The following is a 17,983-nucleotide window of genomic DNA, read 5'->3' as shown; positions in this document are numbered from 1 at the left end:
TCTTGAATATGCACTGCTCAAACGGCGTCCAATGATTGCGCAAGTTATTGCGGATACAACGTTGCCATGGAAGCTGTTTTAAGCATAATGTTTCGTTCTCGCCCTGAATTCGTCTCTGTTTCGACCTGAAACCTGTTTGCTTTTCCATTCACCACTTACTTTCACGTGTGTTTTTACTTTAAACACGACTCGTTGTCGTTAAAGTACTTAAAACGTCCACTAGTGTAAACACGTCGAAAAATGCTAACTAGCTTATTAGCTAATGTTAGCACGTCGAGCTAATCTTCTTGAGTGGATAATCCTTATCTGTTCTATCTCCTCTCTTATAATGATTTACCTCAAATGTTAGCGGTGACTAGTGACTGACGAATGGACCGACTGGTTGTAGTTTCTTTGGCTGGGTAAACATCTAGATAAGCGGCTTGTATCGTTATTTTCCTCCGAAGTCAGGACTTGCCACAAATAAAGATGGAGATAAATCTAAATCGAGTTGACTATATTCAGGTAAGTCCTCTCCCTATTTGGGTTGTTAGTATTATGTTGATATTTAAGAATGTTTGAGTATTATACTGTGTCATACTGGTTGCATTACATGATTTTCCTGTCAATGACAGGTCGGTGTAACATCCCAAAAAACAATGAGGCTGCTGCCAACATTTGGAAAAAGAGCCACCCAGAAGGTATCATCAATTACAAAAAAAAGGGCAATAAGAATCATACATAAGGTTGGGTATCTAGATCATACACACTCACTATTTTTACAGTCATATATAAAGTTAAAAAATACTCTGACTATTTATTTTATATTATTATGAAGTGGTTCATTATTAGTTACTTTTGTTATCCTCAGCAATATATTTTTGTATATATTTTTTTTATTTACCATTGATGTAAACTAAGAAAATATGGAAAAGGGAGGGGATTTAATAAGCCTTGTGACTTCTTCCAACTCCTTTTTGAACATGGAAAATGGTTGTTAGGTGCGCTTTGTTGAATTTTGCTTGTTTTGTCGCTATTTTATTTTATTGTTGTATGTTTATTACTGTTATTGTTTTTGCTTTGTTTTTATTCTTTTTCATGTTCAAATAAACTCAAATTCAATTAATACTAATACAAACGGATGGTTGTGTGTATACAATATTTCAGTGCAATAAGCATTCAAATGATGTGATTTGCATGTCATTGTTGTTGCAGGTGGCTGTTGCAGACCATGATGGCGTCTTGACATGTTTTGGGATGAAGAAGGGCGAGGCAGTAGTAAGTGACCAGAAACAATTCAATGCTTTATATTGTCCATATTTTGTTGCTAACATAAGCCCATGTATCGCAGCCTGTCTTCAGAACACTCCCTGGGCAGAAAATATCCCGCATGGACTTGGGCGGTGCAGCTGGAACGCCGCAGGAGAAGATCTTTGTCTGCTCTGGATCTCAAGTTCGAGGATTTACCAAGAAGGGCAAACAGTTCCTCACCTTTGAAGCCAATCTCACCGAGAGCATCAATGCCATGTAGGGAGAAACTCCATGAAGGTTCTAGGGGACCCTAAAACTTTTGGAAAACATTTGATTTTTTTGATCCTCATCACCCTCATTCAACAAGTTATAGAAAATTGATGTATTGTTACATACTGAGAAAACCTGGTCCACTTTCGCACAGGCACGTGTCCGGCGCCGACCTCTTTGTGTGCGCCAGCTACATCTACAACCACTACTGCGACTGCAAGGACCAGGACTACTTCCTGTCGGGGGACAAGATCAACGACATTGTCTGTTTGTCCTCGGAGAACCTGGCTCGCCCCGTCCCTGTGCTGGCGTGTCAAGATCGAGTTCTCAGGGTGCTGCAGGTAGGCAATGCTCCTTGATAGTCCTGATTGTTCAATACAAATGATGTCAATAAAGTTTTCTCCATGTTCATTTAAATTCATCAGGGATCTGAGTTGGCCTACGAGGTGGAGGTGCCCGGACCGCCGTCTGTGCTGGAACGTTACAACAAAGATGGAGGCACGTTTTCGAAGCAATTGTGCTTATTTTGTTTTCAACTTTAATATTTTATTTAAAATGCAAATAATCTGTTCACTTTCTGTTTATCAAATGTCACTGAAATCTTTCTGTGGTGACATTACAGACAAAAAAAAGCACTCTTGTGAAGTTAATCTTTGAGCTGAAGTATTGTTTTTAAAAACAAATGATCAAATCTGAATGTAATACACAAACATTATATAATGTTTGAAACTGCATTGTATTTCATATGGCGCCCAAGTTAATCGTGGGAATTTTGTCTCACACTGTCAGGAGAGGACATCCTGTTTGGGACAACGGACGGTAAAATCGGCCTGATTCAGATCGGCGAAGAATCAGCAGCGACCAAATGGGAGATTGAGAACGACAAAAGGAAAGGAGGTGCTGAACTGTGCGGTTGCTGTAATGGAACTCATGTGCGGCTGTACCTAATAAAGTGGCCTGCGATACTGTGCTATGTCCAGGAATTCTCTGCCTCGACGCCTACGACATCACCGGCGACGGCGTGAGCGACGTCCTGGTGGGCCGCGACGACGGGACGGTGGCTGTTTACGGTTTCGACAGCGCCAACGAGCCCACCTTACGCTTTGAGCACGTGAGGGGTCTTTAAATCTCGACTTGATGAGTCAACGTTAAGTGACGGCTTTTGATTGGCTCGCTTTGCTTGGCACAGGCCTTGTCAGAAAGCGTGACGTCCATCCAGGGAGGCTGCGTGGGGAAGGAGTCCTACGACGAGATCTTGACTGCCACCTATACAGGTGACATTTCAATTGGTTTCTATCGTAGCAGACTAATCAATACTTTTTGGGCCTGTCTTGTGTGTTTCCAGGTTGGGTGACGGGTTTGACAACAGAGCCTCAAAAGGCTGAAGTGGGTGCTGGAGACGAGGTCAGGATGAGTAAAGAGGTTCAATCCAAAGTGGAAGCTCTCAGGTAACCGGCGCCGCTGTGTGACTTCCGAGCCAGACGTGGAAACGCGAGCTGTTGTTTTGCCGCAGGGCAGAGCTGGAGCAGCTCCAGGTCAAAGTTCAGCTGGGCCGCGATCAGTACCAGCAGACGTCGCTGTCCAAGACGGCCGTTTCGGTGGTGCCCGCCTTCAATATCAACGACAAGTTCACGCTGTGCCAGGACGACGCCAGCTACAGCCTCACGCTGGAGGTGCAGACGGCCATCGACAACTTGCTGCTCCAGGTATGTGCTGCCGTCGTACGACATGTTGGGCTTTTCTAGAACACAAGTACAGTGGTACTTCGACTTACTAGTCACCTCAAGATACTACTGTTTCCATCTACGATTTTTCAGCCTTTTACTTACGTGAGATGGTGGCAACAATTGCCACTGAGTTTTCTGTAAATCTGACACAGAAAAACAGAAAATTACACAATGGGTATTTCACCAAATTTGGATTTGCAAAAGTCCACTAGCAACAAATGTTGTCATTTTATGTCTGTATTATACTGCCCCCGGTGGCCATTGTGTGCATACCAGAAATAACTGCACAAAGTCAATGCAGTACTGTATTAAAACTAGTGCTGTCAAAGTTAAAACCTTAATTGATTAATTAATCACCAAAAAATATCGCATTAATCATGAATTAACGCAGATTAATCGCGCTATTAATTTTCACCATAGATTATCCTTTAGCGTGACAGCGGATGGCTGCGTTTAAGGTAGCACAGGTTGTGTTTGAGCAATAAACATAATTTCATGCATTAAAATAAAGCATTTAATGAATGTTCGCGTATCACATTTAGAATATTTGTTCATGTCCAAATATCGGGGTCATTTTTTTTCCATTTTAAATTATGCAAGTAATTAACTGAGGATGAGCGTGTGGAGTGGATCAAAAAATGTTGAAGACGTCCTCATAATATTAAATGTCAAAAGAATTAACACATAACCGGTGCTCTTCAAATTTGGGGGGGGGGGGGTGCGGTATTTTCTCTGATCTTTTCTCCATTTATGTATTAAAAAAAAAACATTTTATATTTAAAAAAAAAAAAAAAAAAGACAATGAACTTGATCACAGGTAAATAAAAAATAAAGCACAATTATGCGGTGGGAAAAACAATCCCATTAAAAATATCTTGTCGTCCAACTTGTCCCTGTCTCGTAGAGCGACGTCCCCATCGACCTTCTGGACGTGGACAACAACTCGGCGGTGGTCAGCTTCAGCGAGTGCGACTCTGAGGTGAGCCAAGACCTCAAAGTCCTCAAAACAAACAGCTTCCTCCTCGACTGCCATTTTGAAATACTCTCTCTCTCCCCAGCAGCCAAACGGCAACTTCCTGCTAGCCACTTACAGGTGTCAAGCCAACACCACCAGATTGGAGCTCAAGGTAAGTGGCATCCCGGTTATCACGTGCACATACATGTTGACATGCTATGTTCATGTGTTTGTGTTGTAGGTCAGGTCCATCGAAGGGCAATACGGCACCTTGCAGGCTTACGTCACCCACCGGCTGCAGCCCAAGACGTGTCAGGTTCGTCAGTATCACATCAAACCTCTTTCTCTTCACCAGCGCACTCACAGCATCGACCAGGACAGGTGACTTTGCAGTTTCCACCCTACACTTTTTTTTTTTTTTTTTTTAATAAAACAATACGAGCTAACTTGATGATACTATTCGTTCTGTGTTGTGGATCCAGGCCCATGAACAGGCTGAGTCTGGTGGGACAGTTCAGTTTTGCAGAGATCCACTCCTGGGTGGTCTTCTGCCTGCCGGAGGTGCCGGAGAAGACGCCGGCGGGAGAGAGCGTCACCTTCTACTTCCTCAACACCTTTTTGGGCACGCAGTTGCACGCCACCTACAGGTCAGCCTCTGTATTAGAAAACAGATTCCTGGCAGGACTTCAAACGCTATCGTGGGCTGTTTGTGACCTCGCATGTAAAGCAACATAAAGATTTATAGCATTGTATGTTTATTCTAGCAAAGGGGAGGGCCACTTCAAGACGGACAACATTTCTACCATCTCCATCCTGAGCGACGTCCTATCCAAAGAGGCCACCAAACGCAAAATCAACCTGAATATTTCCTACGGTGGGCTGCGGGTGGATGATTATTCTCCTGGTGTGGACTTTATGCTCATTACAGTTTAAAATTGCTCGTGTTCCACCGCAGATATCAACGATGACTCGGTGAGCCACACGCTCAAGATGATCCACCCTAAACTGGAATACCAGCTGGTGCTGGCGAGAAAAGTTCAGCTCATTGATGCACTGAAGGCATGTCTGATTATCATGTTTTTGTCTATTGTCGGAACTAAAAACATTTTTTTCCGCAAGCGAGAACATTTGTGGCTGCTAAACGAAAGTGCTGAAAGTTTCAGCGAAAAAGTCTCAAGGATACATGCTCGAAATTGAATAGGAAGTCGGCCATTTTGATATAGTTGAATTAAAGGTCAGCCATTTTGGTTTGGTGGAATTAAAGGGCTCGTACTCCGAACTCCTACTCCTACAAATGAGCCCCAATCAGAGGCCACTATCTGAGACAAATCTGAGTAATGCTAAATTTGAACCTAAATGCATTTTCTTGTCATGATATTACCGGTTTGATGGTTTAGGAGCTGCAGCTTCACGAGGGCAACGCCGACTTCCTGATCTCGGAGTATCGCAGCATCCTGGACGAGTCGGCAAGTCTGCTGGAGGAGTACAAGAGGCAGCCGGCGCACCTGGAGAGGCTTTACGGTGATACGTCATCATTCATATTTGACAATATTTTTATTTTTCATTATTGTACACTGACTGTTTTCCCTTCCTCCTCGCAGGCATGATCACAGACCTCTTCATCGATAAGTTCAAGTTCAAAGGACAGAATGTGAAAGCCAAAGTGTCGTCGCTCTTGGAGATCCTGGATAGTTACGATTTAAATTCATTATTAGACTTTTTCAATGAGGCTTAATCATGCCGTCCATGTGAGATATTTTTGTCTATAATTTTGTTTCCTTTTTATAGATGTCTACTGCTTTCACTGTAGATCATGTCATGCCCAAGTATGTTGTAATACAGTATAATATTTTCATACTAGTGTGGTGATGAATAAACCACTATATTGATGATTGTAAATGGTTTTTTTTGTCTTCATTTTAAAATATGAATAAGACACAATTTGTTGTCTATGCATTGCAGCCACTACACACTACACTTTTCCTTTTTATCAGCATCTTGTGATATGCTAGCATTTAGCTTTCAATATAGAAATTAACTGATTATGCTTTTAAAAAATATTTTTTTTATTCCAACCTCTTCACATTATAAAAGACATTTTCAAGTGCGTGTCACAGTAGACAAAAAAATAAACACCATAAGGCAAGTGTTAAAATAACTACTAAATTCTACTACTACAGTACTACTAAATCTGCAGCTGGACGGAGTCCAGGAAAAAGTTCCCCACGGGGAAAATAAAAGTATATCGTATCGTAAATTAAATATTTGTTATATTTATTACAATCAATTCATGTTCACACTACTTACAAATGTTCGGATATTCCTTAAAATTTCGGGATAAAACTAAAACACACGATAACCTTAAAAGGTGAGTCAAACTGCTTTTTGTGAAAAAGCGCTCGCTTCGCTTTCCAACTGCAAGCCGGTTTTGAATTTACAATCACAGTCGCTTGTCCCCTCTTGTTTGCCGTCGACGTGTGACGTAACCACCGGGGTGGCTGGCGATTGGTCCGTTTCAATCCTCGCGGGCTGCTTAAACGAGAGAAAAGCAACTGCAAATTCAAGCGAGTTAGTCAGGCAGTGTGTGGAAACTAAAAGCAGCACCGGGGCGGCGAGTCACCCTTGCAGGTTGGTGGAAATTAAAGTTATGGCACCCTAAAAGTATTGCGACTGTTAAAAAAAACTTTGCTTGTTCTTGCAAAGTACCGTTGCTCTTTCAAGTGTTCATTTGGTTTTCGGTTGCAAGTGCGCCGTTATCTCCCACACGGCCACAGCTAACATTAGCCTCCGATTGTCTTTGATATCTTTGCCAAAAAAGAAAAAGCAACGGTTGCACTTAACTGCTAGTTTTGAGGCGTGCAATAGAGTCCAAATCGAAGCATGTCTGGCGCAAACGGTAGCCAAACAACAAGCGACCGCCACGACCAAGAAAACATGCAGGCAAGACTGCGAGGCTCGCTGAAGCCCCGGGCGGCCGGCTTGGAGAACCAGGAGAACGTGCCGCCCAAGTCGGCGGCCACCAGGACCGTGCTGGCCCCCCTGCAGAACCACCAGAGGAGCAAAGGCCAGAGCCAGCGCGCTTGCAAGCAGGTCAGTTGGGCTCCCTGCCCGCTTCTTGTAGCCTTACTAGCTAGTTAGCGTGCATGCTAAGCTAAATATCCTGTATGTAGCGGTAAGAAAAATAAAGTTAGAAACTGTAGACACGATTTCATTGTTACCACAGTAAATCGATCAATCAAATCGACTGTTTAACTCTTGCACAATGTTGAAGTTGTTGATATGCATTTAATTGTTGCCTAAGAGGAATTAATTAAACTTGGCCCTTTAGTCCGCCATTTTATAACGTCCATACGTTGCGTTTGCTTTGCATTGTCGTTTTAAAATACAATTTAACGTGCTTAAGAAAACACAAGTCAATGTTACTAAAATAAAAACAATTCCCAATGAAATTGATGGTTGTTAGAAGCAGACTATCATTTTGACACTCCCTCTTTTTAATAACCTACTTTGTGATACACTTTAGCTATCACATTTTGAGTGTATATAATTGTAGCTTAAGTCAATGCTTTTATTGAACAAGAAAATCAAAACCTTTTTGGGACAGAGGTTCGATTCAAGGGTCATCTGGTCTAGAAGATGGAGCACAATTAATGTAATAAAAAATGCAATATAATGCCTGAAACCTGCCAATAGTAATTTCTAACCAATGTACAAAATTGAAGCATAACAGGAACATTTACAGAGTCAATGTGCAAAGATAATTTTCAATCAGACTCCTGTTACTAAAATTTTAAAATTAAAATAAAAAAACGCCATATGTGTCTCAAATTTGAAGTTCTAGTCACATTGAACACAACTTTATTTTTTTTCACTTTAAATGGTTAAATGACAAATTTTAACCGACCTGGCTCTATTTAGGTGAAGTTCCAGAAATTAGATAATTAAAAAAAAAAAAAAAAAATTAGATCCTTTTCTTACATTTGCATGCTTGTACATATAACACAAATTAAGCATACTTGTGCTACATTCTGTTTGCCAGGAATCCTCACAGCAGCCATCGTGTAAAAATGAAGAACCCTGCAAAGTCTCCTCCAAGCCGCCCCCCTTCCAGGTCCATGTGGACCCACAGCCGTCCGCCGTCTGTGTCAAGAAGCAGGAAGGTGCCGCCACCGCAAAGGCCGCGGAACTCTCTGAGGAAGACTCTCCACTGAAGATCGACCATGCCGTCGCTCGCCTGCGCCAACCTCTGGCCACACTTGACATCCCAGTACCCGCCATGGACATCAGTTTTGGTTGGTGACTCTCCTGCAAGTGTTCAAAATTACGATATATATTTTTATTTAAACCTCAACTGGCTAATTTTTCTTCCTAGACTCTCCTATGGACATGTCTGTGAGCGAGGGGAAGACCGTCGACGTCAAGGAGGTGCCCGAATATGCTGAAGAGATTCATGCGTATTTGAGGGAATTAGAGGTGAGGCGTCAGACTTCCTTCCTGCTTGTCCTCCGAGGGCTGCATGGAGAAAAATGGAAGGGCGCACGTGCCTCCTACAATTCTTTAATTTATTGAAAGGGGAAAACAACTCCATGCAAAAGTTGTTTTTTTTTTGCGACTGGTTAGAATATTAGAAAGTCAGTTTTTAATTGGTTTTAGTTTGACAAAAAAAAACTTTTTTTTTTGAAGAAGAAGAATCAGTCATCCTGGCCGTTGTAATCATGAAGGTTGACTCAAGGCAGCTAGACTTTAGTTTGACTTTTAATTTGTTTGTGTTGCAACTCTCCCCAAATTACCCAAAAATTAAATTACACTTTTGAACGTGCTGTGGGCTGCAAAAATAGCCATAGTTTTGATTTTTTTTAAATTTATTTTAAGTCAAAGGTCCATTTATTGGATTGTCAGGCTGCTTGCATACTTTAATATTCAAAACTGTCATTTTTAGCACAGTTACCACATACTCTTTCATCTTGGTGCCTTTTAAAGGGGAAGTCAACCTTGACTCCCCCCACCACCCTTTTTTTCCCTCCTCTTTCCTTGTTTGACAATATGTTCTATGCAGCCCCGCTAGTCTAAATATGGTGTTCTGGTTGATATTGCCTTGGAGGAATATAAGTTAAATAGCAAAATAGAGCTGTTTTTATCCATCATAGCGGCCATTTTGCTGACTGAAGATGACATAAATGTTGCTCAGGTAACAACCAATCACAGCGCGGCAGGTGACCTGTGATTGGTTGTTACCTGAGCAACATTGATGTCCTCTTCAGTTGACTGCACGTGGCAAAATGGCCGCCCCCTGACATGGATAAAATTTGCTTCATAATTCCAAAAGTAGAAATCAGAATGTCGTGTTTAGACTATTGGGGTCACATAACATTGTCAAGAAGCGTTTAAGGTTGACTTCCACTTTAAACTCAAAAGATTTAAACTGTACAATATCGGACTGGTCTGCGTCTGCTTGACCCGTGTTGCATTCTTTCAACAACACAGTAATGAACGAAAAGCTGAGATCTCACACCGGAAGAACATTTGCGAGTAATGCTAGGGTTGCTCATATCTTAAAGGCTCGGGAGCCCTCGTCTAAATATGGCCGAATCGTCCCACAGGTGAAGTGTCGCCCCCGCTTGGGCTACATGAAGAAGCAGCCCGACATCACCAGCAGCATGCGCGCCATCCTGGTGGACTGGCTGGTGGAGGTCGGCGAGGAGTACAAGCTCCAGAGCGAGACGCTCTACCTGGCCGTCAACTACATCGACCGCTTCCTGTCGTCCATGTCGGTGCTGCGCGGCAAGTTGCAGCTGGTTGGCACCGCCGCCATGCTGCTGGCCTCGTGAGTTGCCTTTCGACGCGCCTCGCGGTTTGTCGCAGCTTTGTGAAAATTGTATTGATTTTTTTTTTTTTTACTGTCGCGTACGTGTAGCAAATTCGAGGAGATCTACCCCCCGGAGGTGTCTGAGTTTGTCTACATCACGGACGACACCTACACCAAGAAGCAGGTGCTGAGGATGGAGCAGCTGGTGCTCAAGGTGCTTTCCTTCGACCTGGCGGCGCCCACCATCAACCAGTTCCTCACGCAGTACTTCCTGCATCAGCCTGCCAGCAAGCAGGTGGAGAGCCTCGCCATGGTGAGCACGGGATGGCAGCTGAAATGGTTGCGGGGGTCGTTTGATGACCAAAGGTCAAATTTTGCTTTTAAGCTTAAACAGGTTTTTTTTTTAAGACTTATTGCAGATGCGCAAGTTATTCAGTGTAGCAATAAGTTGGCGATGCCAGAGGGTTCCGTTGGATAAATGCCGGTGCACTTTTGATCACTTTAGTGAACAAAAAAAGAAACTCGTGGCAGTCTTATTTATAAACGAGCTATCAGCCGATCAAGACGCAGACTAACTAACCTGAGCTAGCACCAACTTCGCTCGCTGATGCACACGCGGTCACTCACAGATACTACAGTGTGGCAGGTAAGAGATGGCCGCAACCCCACATGCACATTTATTGTGTTGTTTGTTTAATGCAAAATCTGTTTTTTTTAGCACATTAAGCAGAATAGATTATGAAATAATTTGATAGCTGAATCCCTAGTTATTTACAATTCCTCTTAAACAAAGGCTTCGGGCAAGAATTGTTTAATTTAGTTTAGTAATTATGGGTGGCCAGTTCATTACAATTTATTTTGAATACTTACAACTAAATTCCTACAAAATGTAGGTACACTAGTTAATTTTATTTATGTTGGGTTAAAGGCTGTAAGAAGTGCTAAAATGGCTTTGTTTACTGGACGGTTTTTTATTTATTTTTTTTATAATAAATGCTAAAAGTTAGCATTACTCTGCTATGATTTGGGAATCACTATAAACAGAGTAATCCGACAAGTCGGAAACTGCACAAGGGGGTGATTTAAATGGGCTCAAATGTTAAATTTTCACATTGCCGCGTGCGATGGATGAAGTAGTTTTAAATTTGAGTGTACCAATGTGTTAACAGTACCTTGGTGAGCTCAGCCTGGTGGATTCCGACCCGTTCCTGAAGTACCTTCCTTCCCAGACCGCGGCCGCTGCCTACATCCTGGCCAACAACACAATCGCCGCTGCATCATGGGTAGGTTTTTCCAGATTTTAAATTTAAAATTTGTTGACTGTGGCACAAATGTGAAATGTGTTTGACTTGCGTGCAGCCCAAGTCGCTGGGGGAGAGGACGGGCTACACCCTGGACGACCTGAGGCCATGCTTGGACGATCTTCACCAGATGTACCTGAACGCACCGCAGCATGCTCAGCAGTCAGTTCGGGAAAAGTACAAGACTTCAAAGTAAGAATTGTCACACAGGATTTTAAGTTTGTCATAATTGAAGTGACTCATGGAAATTTCTCCCCAGGCATCATGAAGTTTCCACCATTGAACCTCCAACCACTCTGCAGTTTGACTGACTCCCCCAACCCCACCCCCTTTTTGAGAGTTGTACTTCCTGTCACTTGTCTTTTTATTTTATATTTTTTACTCTTGTGGCCTGTTCTTGGAGTACATTCAATGTTTTGATAAATTCCTGATGTTCATAGTGTTTTAATCTGGTTTTAAAATCAGATCCATGTGTAAATACATGCTGGTTTGCCCTGCCGTTGAGGGTTTTATGCCCAAGCAGTTGTAATTGCTGGGTTGTTTTTCTAAGTCAACCTAGTCTTGTTATTAAAGCAGGTGAGTTTTACACATTAAACGTGTTTGTCAGTCATGGCGTTCGTTGTCTGTGTCATTCCATTTGGGTGACTGACATGATTTGTCGGGTCATCTTGCAGCACTGTAAAGTAACGCTCTTGTAAATAAAATTCACTTAAAGCTCACTTGGCCTACTTCCTGCATATTTTTTTGTTTGACCACAGGGGGCAGCAGAGGTTTACTTTATATCCACCAGAAAACGTTCGTATAATAGTTCAAATTCAGCCACTCCAGTAACGGCCTTAAAACTAATGCAGTCTGTACCCTGAATAACAAATAAATTAAAATTATAAAACTCAGGTACTTCTGGATAAAATTGTCTTGCAGTCATTTGATTGGGATAAAAAGTCAAAATAACAAATGCAGGGTTGCTAAAACTGACATTTTTCAGTTGCGCAACCCTCAAAAATCAAGCAGCGTTCACGTGTCCAAAAAAAAAAAATCCAAACCGCAGTATGGATACCTCAAAAATCCCAGCTTGGAAACTGCTGAACCATCCTTGGAACAGTCAAGAGTTGGCTTCAAGGTAAGTGAAAAGATATCTTCATGCTAAACTTTTCTGCTCCCTAGCCAATTTTTTTGCCTAACATGTTTGAGGCAGCTAAGCTAAGGCGTGTTCCTGGTTGCACATTGCTCAGGTCTAAAAATATTTTTCCTTTTGAACCATTTTCTATTATACATTGAGCTAGCAATGCTTAGCGGAAGTCTGCACTTGTGTTGCCTAGCAATTAAAAATCAGTGTTGAGATTAAATGTACATTTGAAAACATGACTTCAAAAAAAAAACCTGCTTCTACCGTAACCTGAAAAAGTAAAAAAATAAAAATGCTTGCCGAGGTATTGTGTAATTGGTGGTTAAAAAGCAAAAGTATCACGTGACTACGTTGTCATTATCCCCCACGTTTTGGATAGAATTACAATTTTTGTTTTTAAGTGTAAAACACCGCCATCTACAGGGTACTTTCAGTCATTACAGTGGCTTGCAAATCTGAATTTCACAGCAAAACATTTGCTCAACTGCATGTTAATGAACCCGAAGTTGTACAACTTGCAAATTAAAATATCATTTTGTTGTGATTTTTTTTTCTTCCCATGACGTGTGCACACCCAGCATGCCAGTCCCTCCTCCTCCCTTCTTCCCTTCCTTCCTTTTTCTTCCCTGTCGGGCAGAGTGTGAGACGGGAGCGCAAGAACACAGCCGCGAGAAGAAAAAGGGAATGTCTGTTCTAATCATGGAGACGGACGGGAATTTCATCACTTAACGCTCTGCTACCTGTCGGAATGTCCGCCGCACGCCATCCTTGAGAAGTTTCTTTTTTATTTATTTTTTCTGCCTTTTTGGGAGGGTGTGCGGGTATGCCGGCCCCCCGCAAATTCCTGCTGGCGTCCACGTCGCTGCCCCTGCAGCTGGACTGGAGCTGGAACGTGAGCGTGTACCTGGCGATGCTGCTGGGGCTGCTGGGGCTCATCTTGCTCCTGCTGTGGATGCTCATCAAGCAGCTGCGCCACTCGGTGGGCAAAACCACGCTGCATCTGGCCAGATCCTTCCGACAGACCCCCGCCAGCAACGCCATCACCGCCTCCTCGGTTCAGGAGCTCAGCCATGTGCTATGAACGGAATGCCCCCCAAACAGAGACCCCCCCCTCCCCATCTCCCCGTGGACTGATGTAAGAGGGGGGAGGGGGCGGGGGGGGAGGCAATGTGATGGACTCTTATTGACTTGCCCTAAAAGGACATCGACATGTTGCGTTCTGCCTCATTTGAGCGATGTTTGCCTCATTATTGCTATTAATTATTAAAGCATCTTTTTCTAACTTACCTTTTCTCCTTTGATCCTTTAAAAGGGGCTTGATAATGATCACTGGTTCCCTCTGGACATCATCTGGATGTACCATTTAATTGCACAGATGGCGGAAAACTGCCCAAGGGCGAAAAGTTGGGATCATTGCAGTTTTTTCCTTTTTTTTTTTTTTTTTTTAAATGTATAGATTTATTTATTTTTAAACAAAACATGAATTGTCATTCCGTTTTTATTTTGATGATTACCTCATTCACTGCCATTGACGGCTGTAGACGTAAGAAATTTGAACTATTTATTAGTTTCACATTTTTTTGTACTTTTAAGAGTATTTAAACCTAGAACATTTTTTACTGTATATTTAGAACAGATATTAAATTTGTGATTAATCGTGAGTTAACTAGTGAAGTCATGTGATTAATTACACAAAAAAATGTAATCGCCTGATGCCCCTAATAAAAAAAAAAGAAGAAAATATTAAAAATTAGGCACGTCAGACGATTATCTGTAATTAATCGCATGACTTCAATAGTTAACTCATGATTAATCACAAATGTTATATCTGTTCTAAATGTACAGTAGAAAAAAAAAACTTCTTCCATACTCTTAACAAAAGGGGAAAAAAACGAATAGAAAAAGTTCAAATGAATTTGACGTCTATAGCCGTCAATGGCAGTGGATGAGTTAAACATAGTGTTGAGCCACATGGCATTGTTAATTTTTTTTTTAAAAAGGACACAAAATATGTCATGAAAAAGATAAGAATCAAGAATAACTTTGAAAAAAAAAAAATCAAACATTTTTGTATTTAGCTGGCGTCGGGCCAAAATCGTACCTCCAAAATCATTTTCAGGAGACCCCAAAAACGGCATGCTTACCCAACCAATAACATTGCATCATCAAAGAGAGCAAGCTGTTTTCAACAGTTTAGATTGGTGAATAACTCATAAAAATGACACCCACGCGTGTGGACTGATCAGAAGTATAAATGTTTGAAAAAATTTGAAATTCATGGGAACATTTTGAATAATTTGAAAGCCCAATTACAGCATAATTGCTCTACCTAGTGGCAAAGTTGGTAAATTACACTTTCTTCAAACCTTTTGTAAAAAAATGGTTACAATTTGAAAAAAAAAAGTGACGCTAGTGATGCGATTTCAGGCCAAAATTGAGCTCTTGGGTAATTAAACCAACATACCGAATATGTCCATGTTCTGCGCACAAAAAAAAGTCCTGAAATTGCACAAATAACGGAATAATGTAATTTCGCTACCTTGTGGTCAAGTTGGTCAATAATACTTTCTTGCAACTTGCGTTGTGCGCAAAAGAAAAGAAAAATTCTGCAATTTTTCTATTGTCAGTGTGGACATAACTAAAGGGTGTGAATAACATTTAACTTATTCACTGCCATTGACGGCTATAGACGTCAAAAATTCATTTGAACTATTTCTATTAGTTCCACATTTTTTCTACTTTTGTCAACAAGAGTATGAAAACCTAGGAAAAAAATGTATTGTAGAACAGATCTAAAATTTGTGATATTTGACATCTATACCCGTCAATGGCAATGAATGAGTTAATTAGGCGATACGTCGATTCTGTTTGTTCACTGATCTGCTCCATAAGGTCATTTCTTGTGATGCAGCTGCGAACCGATGAGGCCTGATGATGGACGACAGAATTTCCTTTGTGTCAGTCAGTCAACGGGTTTGACGAGTGATTGCGTCCACGGCTCGGAAATACCACCGCGCCCCCGAGGCGCAACCATTATGGATCCCGAGTGTCAGCCCCACTGCGTGAGTAGGAAGCCGACGTCGTTGTCCTTTAACACAATCGAGTATTGATGATAAAGGTTTTACTTTTGGTCATTCATTTAAAGTGGATGCCAGATGAAGTGAAAATATCACATTGTTTTTTATTTCAAACCAAATAAGAAATTAATTTCTGATATTTTAACAATTTATTATCATTTCATGACCCATCCCCCCCCCATGATTTAAACGTGATCAACTTTCAATGTAATATACTTTCTATAAGATTACAAATAAATACTGTACATAAATAGAACCAATTTATATATATATTTTTTAAATCCTTATAACATCCCCCCACAAATATAAAATATAACAAATTATTTCTACATTAACCCATCTCCAAAATGCAACTTTATTTCTCACAACATTATAACTTATTTAATTATTTTTTTGCAATACTAAAAATTTACTATCATACTTTTTTCCCTCATAATTTAACTTTTAAAAATATTTTTTTGGGGGAAATTTTTTTTAAATGGATTGTAGTTGTGCGAAATGAAAATGTTAACACTCAAATTTTTTCAATGTTAAAAATTGATTCTCATTACATTTTTTTATGTAAAGAAAAAAAACTATTCCTTGCAAATTACAAATTTATTTCCACGATATTACTTTTTGTTGTTGAAAATGTATAACTATTTTTTAGCACTATATGATTTTATTTCCCTTATAATTTATCTTGGAATAATTTACTTATTTTTTAAATAAAGATGATCATCATCATTTATTCTCATAATTGTATTTAAAAGAAATAAATCTTGACAATTTAAATGTTGACTTTTTCAGCCTGGCAATAATGTTTCTATGTTTACTTTTGTAATTTAACCCCAGAAAAACAAATTAGCGGAATACTTTTTTTTGCCCTATAATTTTATTAAAAAAAAGAAAAATCTTCCTATATAACTCTGATTTTATTCTCTCAACATAACAACCCTCCCCCTTTTTTCCCCCCCGTTTTTGGACTTTTTCCTGATGATTCATATTCATAACAATAAAAAATCACCATCCAATAAGGTGGCTCATATTACTTTCTCTCATTTCAATGTGAAGTAAAGCCACCCGATGCTAACCGTCTGACTATCTGCATGCAACACAATGGAGCATCATGATGCGTCCCTCAGAGGACTGACACGGTCTCTCTTGGCTCTGCACTCCATCTGATCTCGCCGTTATTAGCCGCCCAGTCGTCTTGTTTATTTGGGCTGGGAGGAAATTGGCTGCACGCTCGCCTGCATGAGCAGACGCTAGTCACAAATCGCTTTAATTAAGGTGCATTGATATGTGAGCTGTGTGTGTGTGTGTGTGTGTGTGTGTGAGATGATGATGATGATGATGATGATGATGATGATGATGCTGATGATGCCTATCGGCTCACTCCTATGAGACCACGCCTGAAAACACAGTTGTCTTCGCAAAGCACTCAAGCAATTGAGATGCAAGGCGAGACTAGCAGCGTGTGTTCAAAAGGATAGAAAGACACTCATCAATAAAACAAATGATGATGACAGATGGGTGACTCACAAGTAGTCCAGTGGGAGTAAACGTTCAATTTTGTTTCACTGTAACGAGTTATATATATATATATATATATATATATATATATATATATATATATATATAAATATATATATATATAAAACGACCATTCACGGCTCACCTGTTGATTATGTGACGTTCCCAAGCTGAGCCCTGAAAATGTGATTGCTTTCCCCCCCCAGCTGACTTGTAGAGGTTTTAATTCAGTCACCTTAACTCATTCACTGCCAATGACGGCTATAGACGTAAAAAAAACCCAAAACATTTGAACTCCTTCTATTAGTTTAACCTTTTTTCCCCACTTTTGTTAACAAGAGTATGAAAACCTAGAAATTGTTTTTATTGCACATTTAGAACAGATATATAAAAAAATGTCATGTGATTAATTACAATTAAAAAAAAAATCACCTAACGCCCCTAATTTTTAATAATCTTTTCTTTTTTTTTTAAATCGTGAGTTAACTAGTAAAGTCATGCGATTAATTACAATAAATAAAATATATCACTTGACGCCCCTAATTTTTAATAATCTTTTTATTCTTAAAAAAAAATAAAAAATTCAAAAACGAAAAGATTATTAAAAATTAGGGGCGTCTGGAGATTAAAATTTGTCATCGTAATTAATCGCATGACTTCACTAGTTAACTCACGATTTTATATCTGTTCTAATTATACAATAAAAATGTTTCTAGGTTTTCATACTCTTGTTAACAAAAGTGTGTGTGTGTGTGGGGGGGGGGGGGGACTAATAGAAATAGTTCAAATGAATTTTTGACGTCTATAGCCGTCACTGGCAGTGAATGAGTTAATGGTGGCAAATGTTTCGTAATTATTGCTCTTGGTGTCATCACAAAAATCTAGCCATTGAACACAGGGGTGTGTATACTTTTTATATACACCATATGTACAGTCTAAGTACTTTTGCCGCATGTGTTTTTCATATATAGTGCCT

The 17,983-nt window shown here is 40.4% G+C and overlaps 2 protein-coding genes and 2 long non-coding RNA genes across 5 annotated transcripts; 3 read left to right on the top strand and 1 right to left on the bottom strand.

Annotated features, from left to right (window-relative positions):
* Positions 1-4: 4 nt before the first annotated feature.
* On the top strand, positions 5-6,081 carry bbs7 (Bardet-Biedl syndrome 7). 2 transcript variants are annotated; one of them, XM_077577720.1, is made up of 19 exons: positions 5-504; positions 615-680; positions 1,195-1,257; positions 1,331-1,506; positions 1,655-1,841; positions 1,926-1,998; positions 2,290-2,397; positions 2,481-2,611; positions 2,690-2,774; positions 2,846-2,948; positions 3,014-3,206; positions 4,132-4,206; positions 4,289-4,354; positions 4,424-4,563; positions 4,665-4,829; positions 4,947-5,056; positions 5,138-5,241; positions 5,580-5,703; positions 5,784-6,081. In XM_077577720.1, the coding sequence occupies exons 1-19, from the start codon at positions 469-471 to the stop codon at positions 5,915-5,917; spliced, it is 2,139 nt and encodes a 712-aa protein (XP_077433846.1). In that variant the 5' UTR covers positions 5-468; the 3' UTR covers positions 5,918-6,081. The 2 variants fall into 2 exon arrangements, with proteins under 2 accessions (XP_077433846.1, XP_077433845.1); XM_077577719.1 differs by having other exon boundaries at positions 12-504; positions 4,286-4,354.
* Positions 4,057-6,601, bottom strand: LOC144058988 (uncharacterized). Its single transcript, XR_013295529.1, has 3 exons — positions 6,490-6,601; positions 5,564-5,696; positions 4,057-4,837 (listed from the first exon to the last, which is right to left on the bottom strand). It is a non-coding gene; the product is annotated as an uncharacterized LOC144058988 (long non-coding RNA).
* Positions 6,602-6,739: 138 nt separating this feature from the next.
* ccna2 (cyclin A2) lies at positions 6,740-12,008 on the top strand. The gene is made up of 8 exons (XM_077577721.1): positions 6,740-7,272; positions 8,222-8,474; positions 8,555-8,655; positions 9,783-10,006; positions 10,097-10,301; positions 11,158-11,271; positions 11,348-11,481; positions 11,549-12,008. The coding sequence occupies exons 1-8, from the start codon at positions 7,063-7,065 to the stop codon at positions 11,598-11,600; spliced, it is 1,293 nt and encodes a 430-aa protein (XP_077433847.1). The 5' UTR covers positions 6,740-7,062; the 3' UTR covers positions 11,601-12,008.
* Positions 12,009-12,360: 352 nt separating this feature from the next.
* On the top strand, positions 12,361-13,503 carry LOC144059480 (uncharacterized). The gene is made up of 2 exons (XR_013295669.1): positions 12,361-12,409; positions 13,053-13,503. It is a non-coding gene; the product is annotated as an uncharacterized LOC144059480 (long non-coding RNA).
* The last annotated feature ends 4,480 nt before the right edge of the window (positions 13,504-17,983 follow it).

This window comes from Vanacampus margaritifer, chromosome 10 (assembly GCF_051991255.1).
Source record: "Vanacampus margaritifer isolate UIUO_Vmar chromosome 10, RoL_Vmar_1.0, whole genome shotgun sequence".
NCBI classification, from domain to species: domain Eukaryota; kingdom Metazoa; phylum Chordata; class Actinopteri; order Syngnathiformes; family Syngnathidae; genus Vanacampus; species Vanacampus margaritifer.
The sequence above is the reverse complement of the archived record's forward strand: the minus strand, read 5'-3'. Positions and strand labels throughout refer to the sequence as shown.

What these genes read in the sequence shown, in the direction of transcription:
- bbs7 (XM_077577719.1), top strand. Translation starts at nt 469, where the DNA reads ATGGAGATAAATCTAAATCGAGTTGACTATATTCAG. An exon ending in GAAAAAGAGCCACCCAGAAG is followed by an intron (nt 681 to 1,194) that starts GTATCATCAATT and finishes TTGTTGTTGCAG; the next exon opens with GTGGCTGTTGCAGACCATGA. An exon ending in TCGACAACTTGCTGCTCCAG is followed by an intron (nt 3,207 to 4,131) that starts GTATGTGCTGCC and finishes CCTGTCTCGTAG; the next exon opens with AGCGACGTCCCCATCGACCT.
- ccna2 (XM_077577721.1), top strand. Translation starts at nt 7,063, where the DNA reads ATGTCTGGCGCAAACGGTAGCCAAACAACAAGCGACCGCCACGACCAA. An exon ending in CGCCATGGACATCAGTTTTG is followed by an intron (nt 8,475 to 8,554) that starts GTTGGTGACTCT and finishes TTTTCTTCCTAG; the next exon opens with ACTCTCCTATGGACATGTCT. An exon ending in AGGTGGAGAGCCTCGCCATG is followed by an intron (nt 10,302 to 11,157) that starts GTGAGCACGGGA and finishes ATGTGTTAACAG; the next exon opens with TACCTTGGTGAGCTCAGCCT.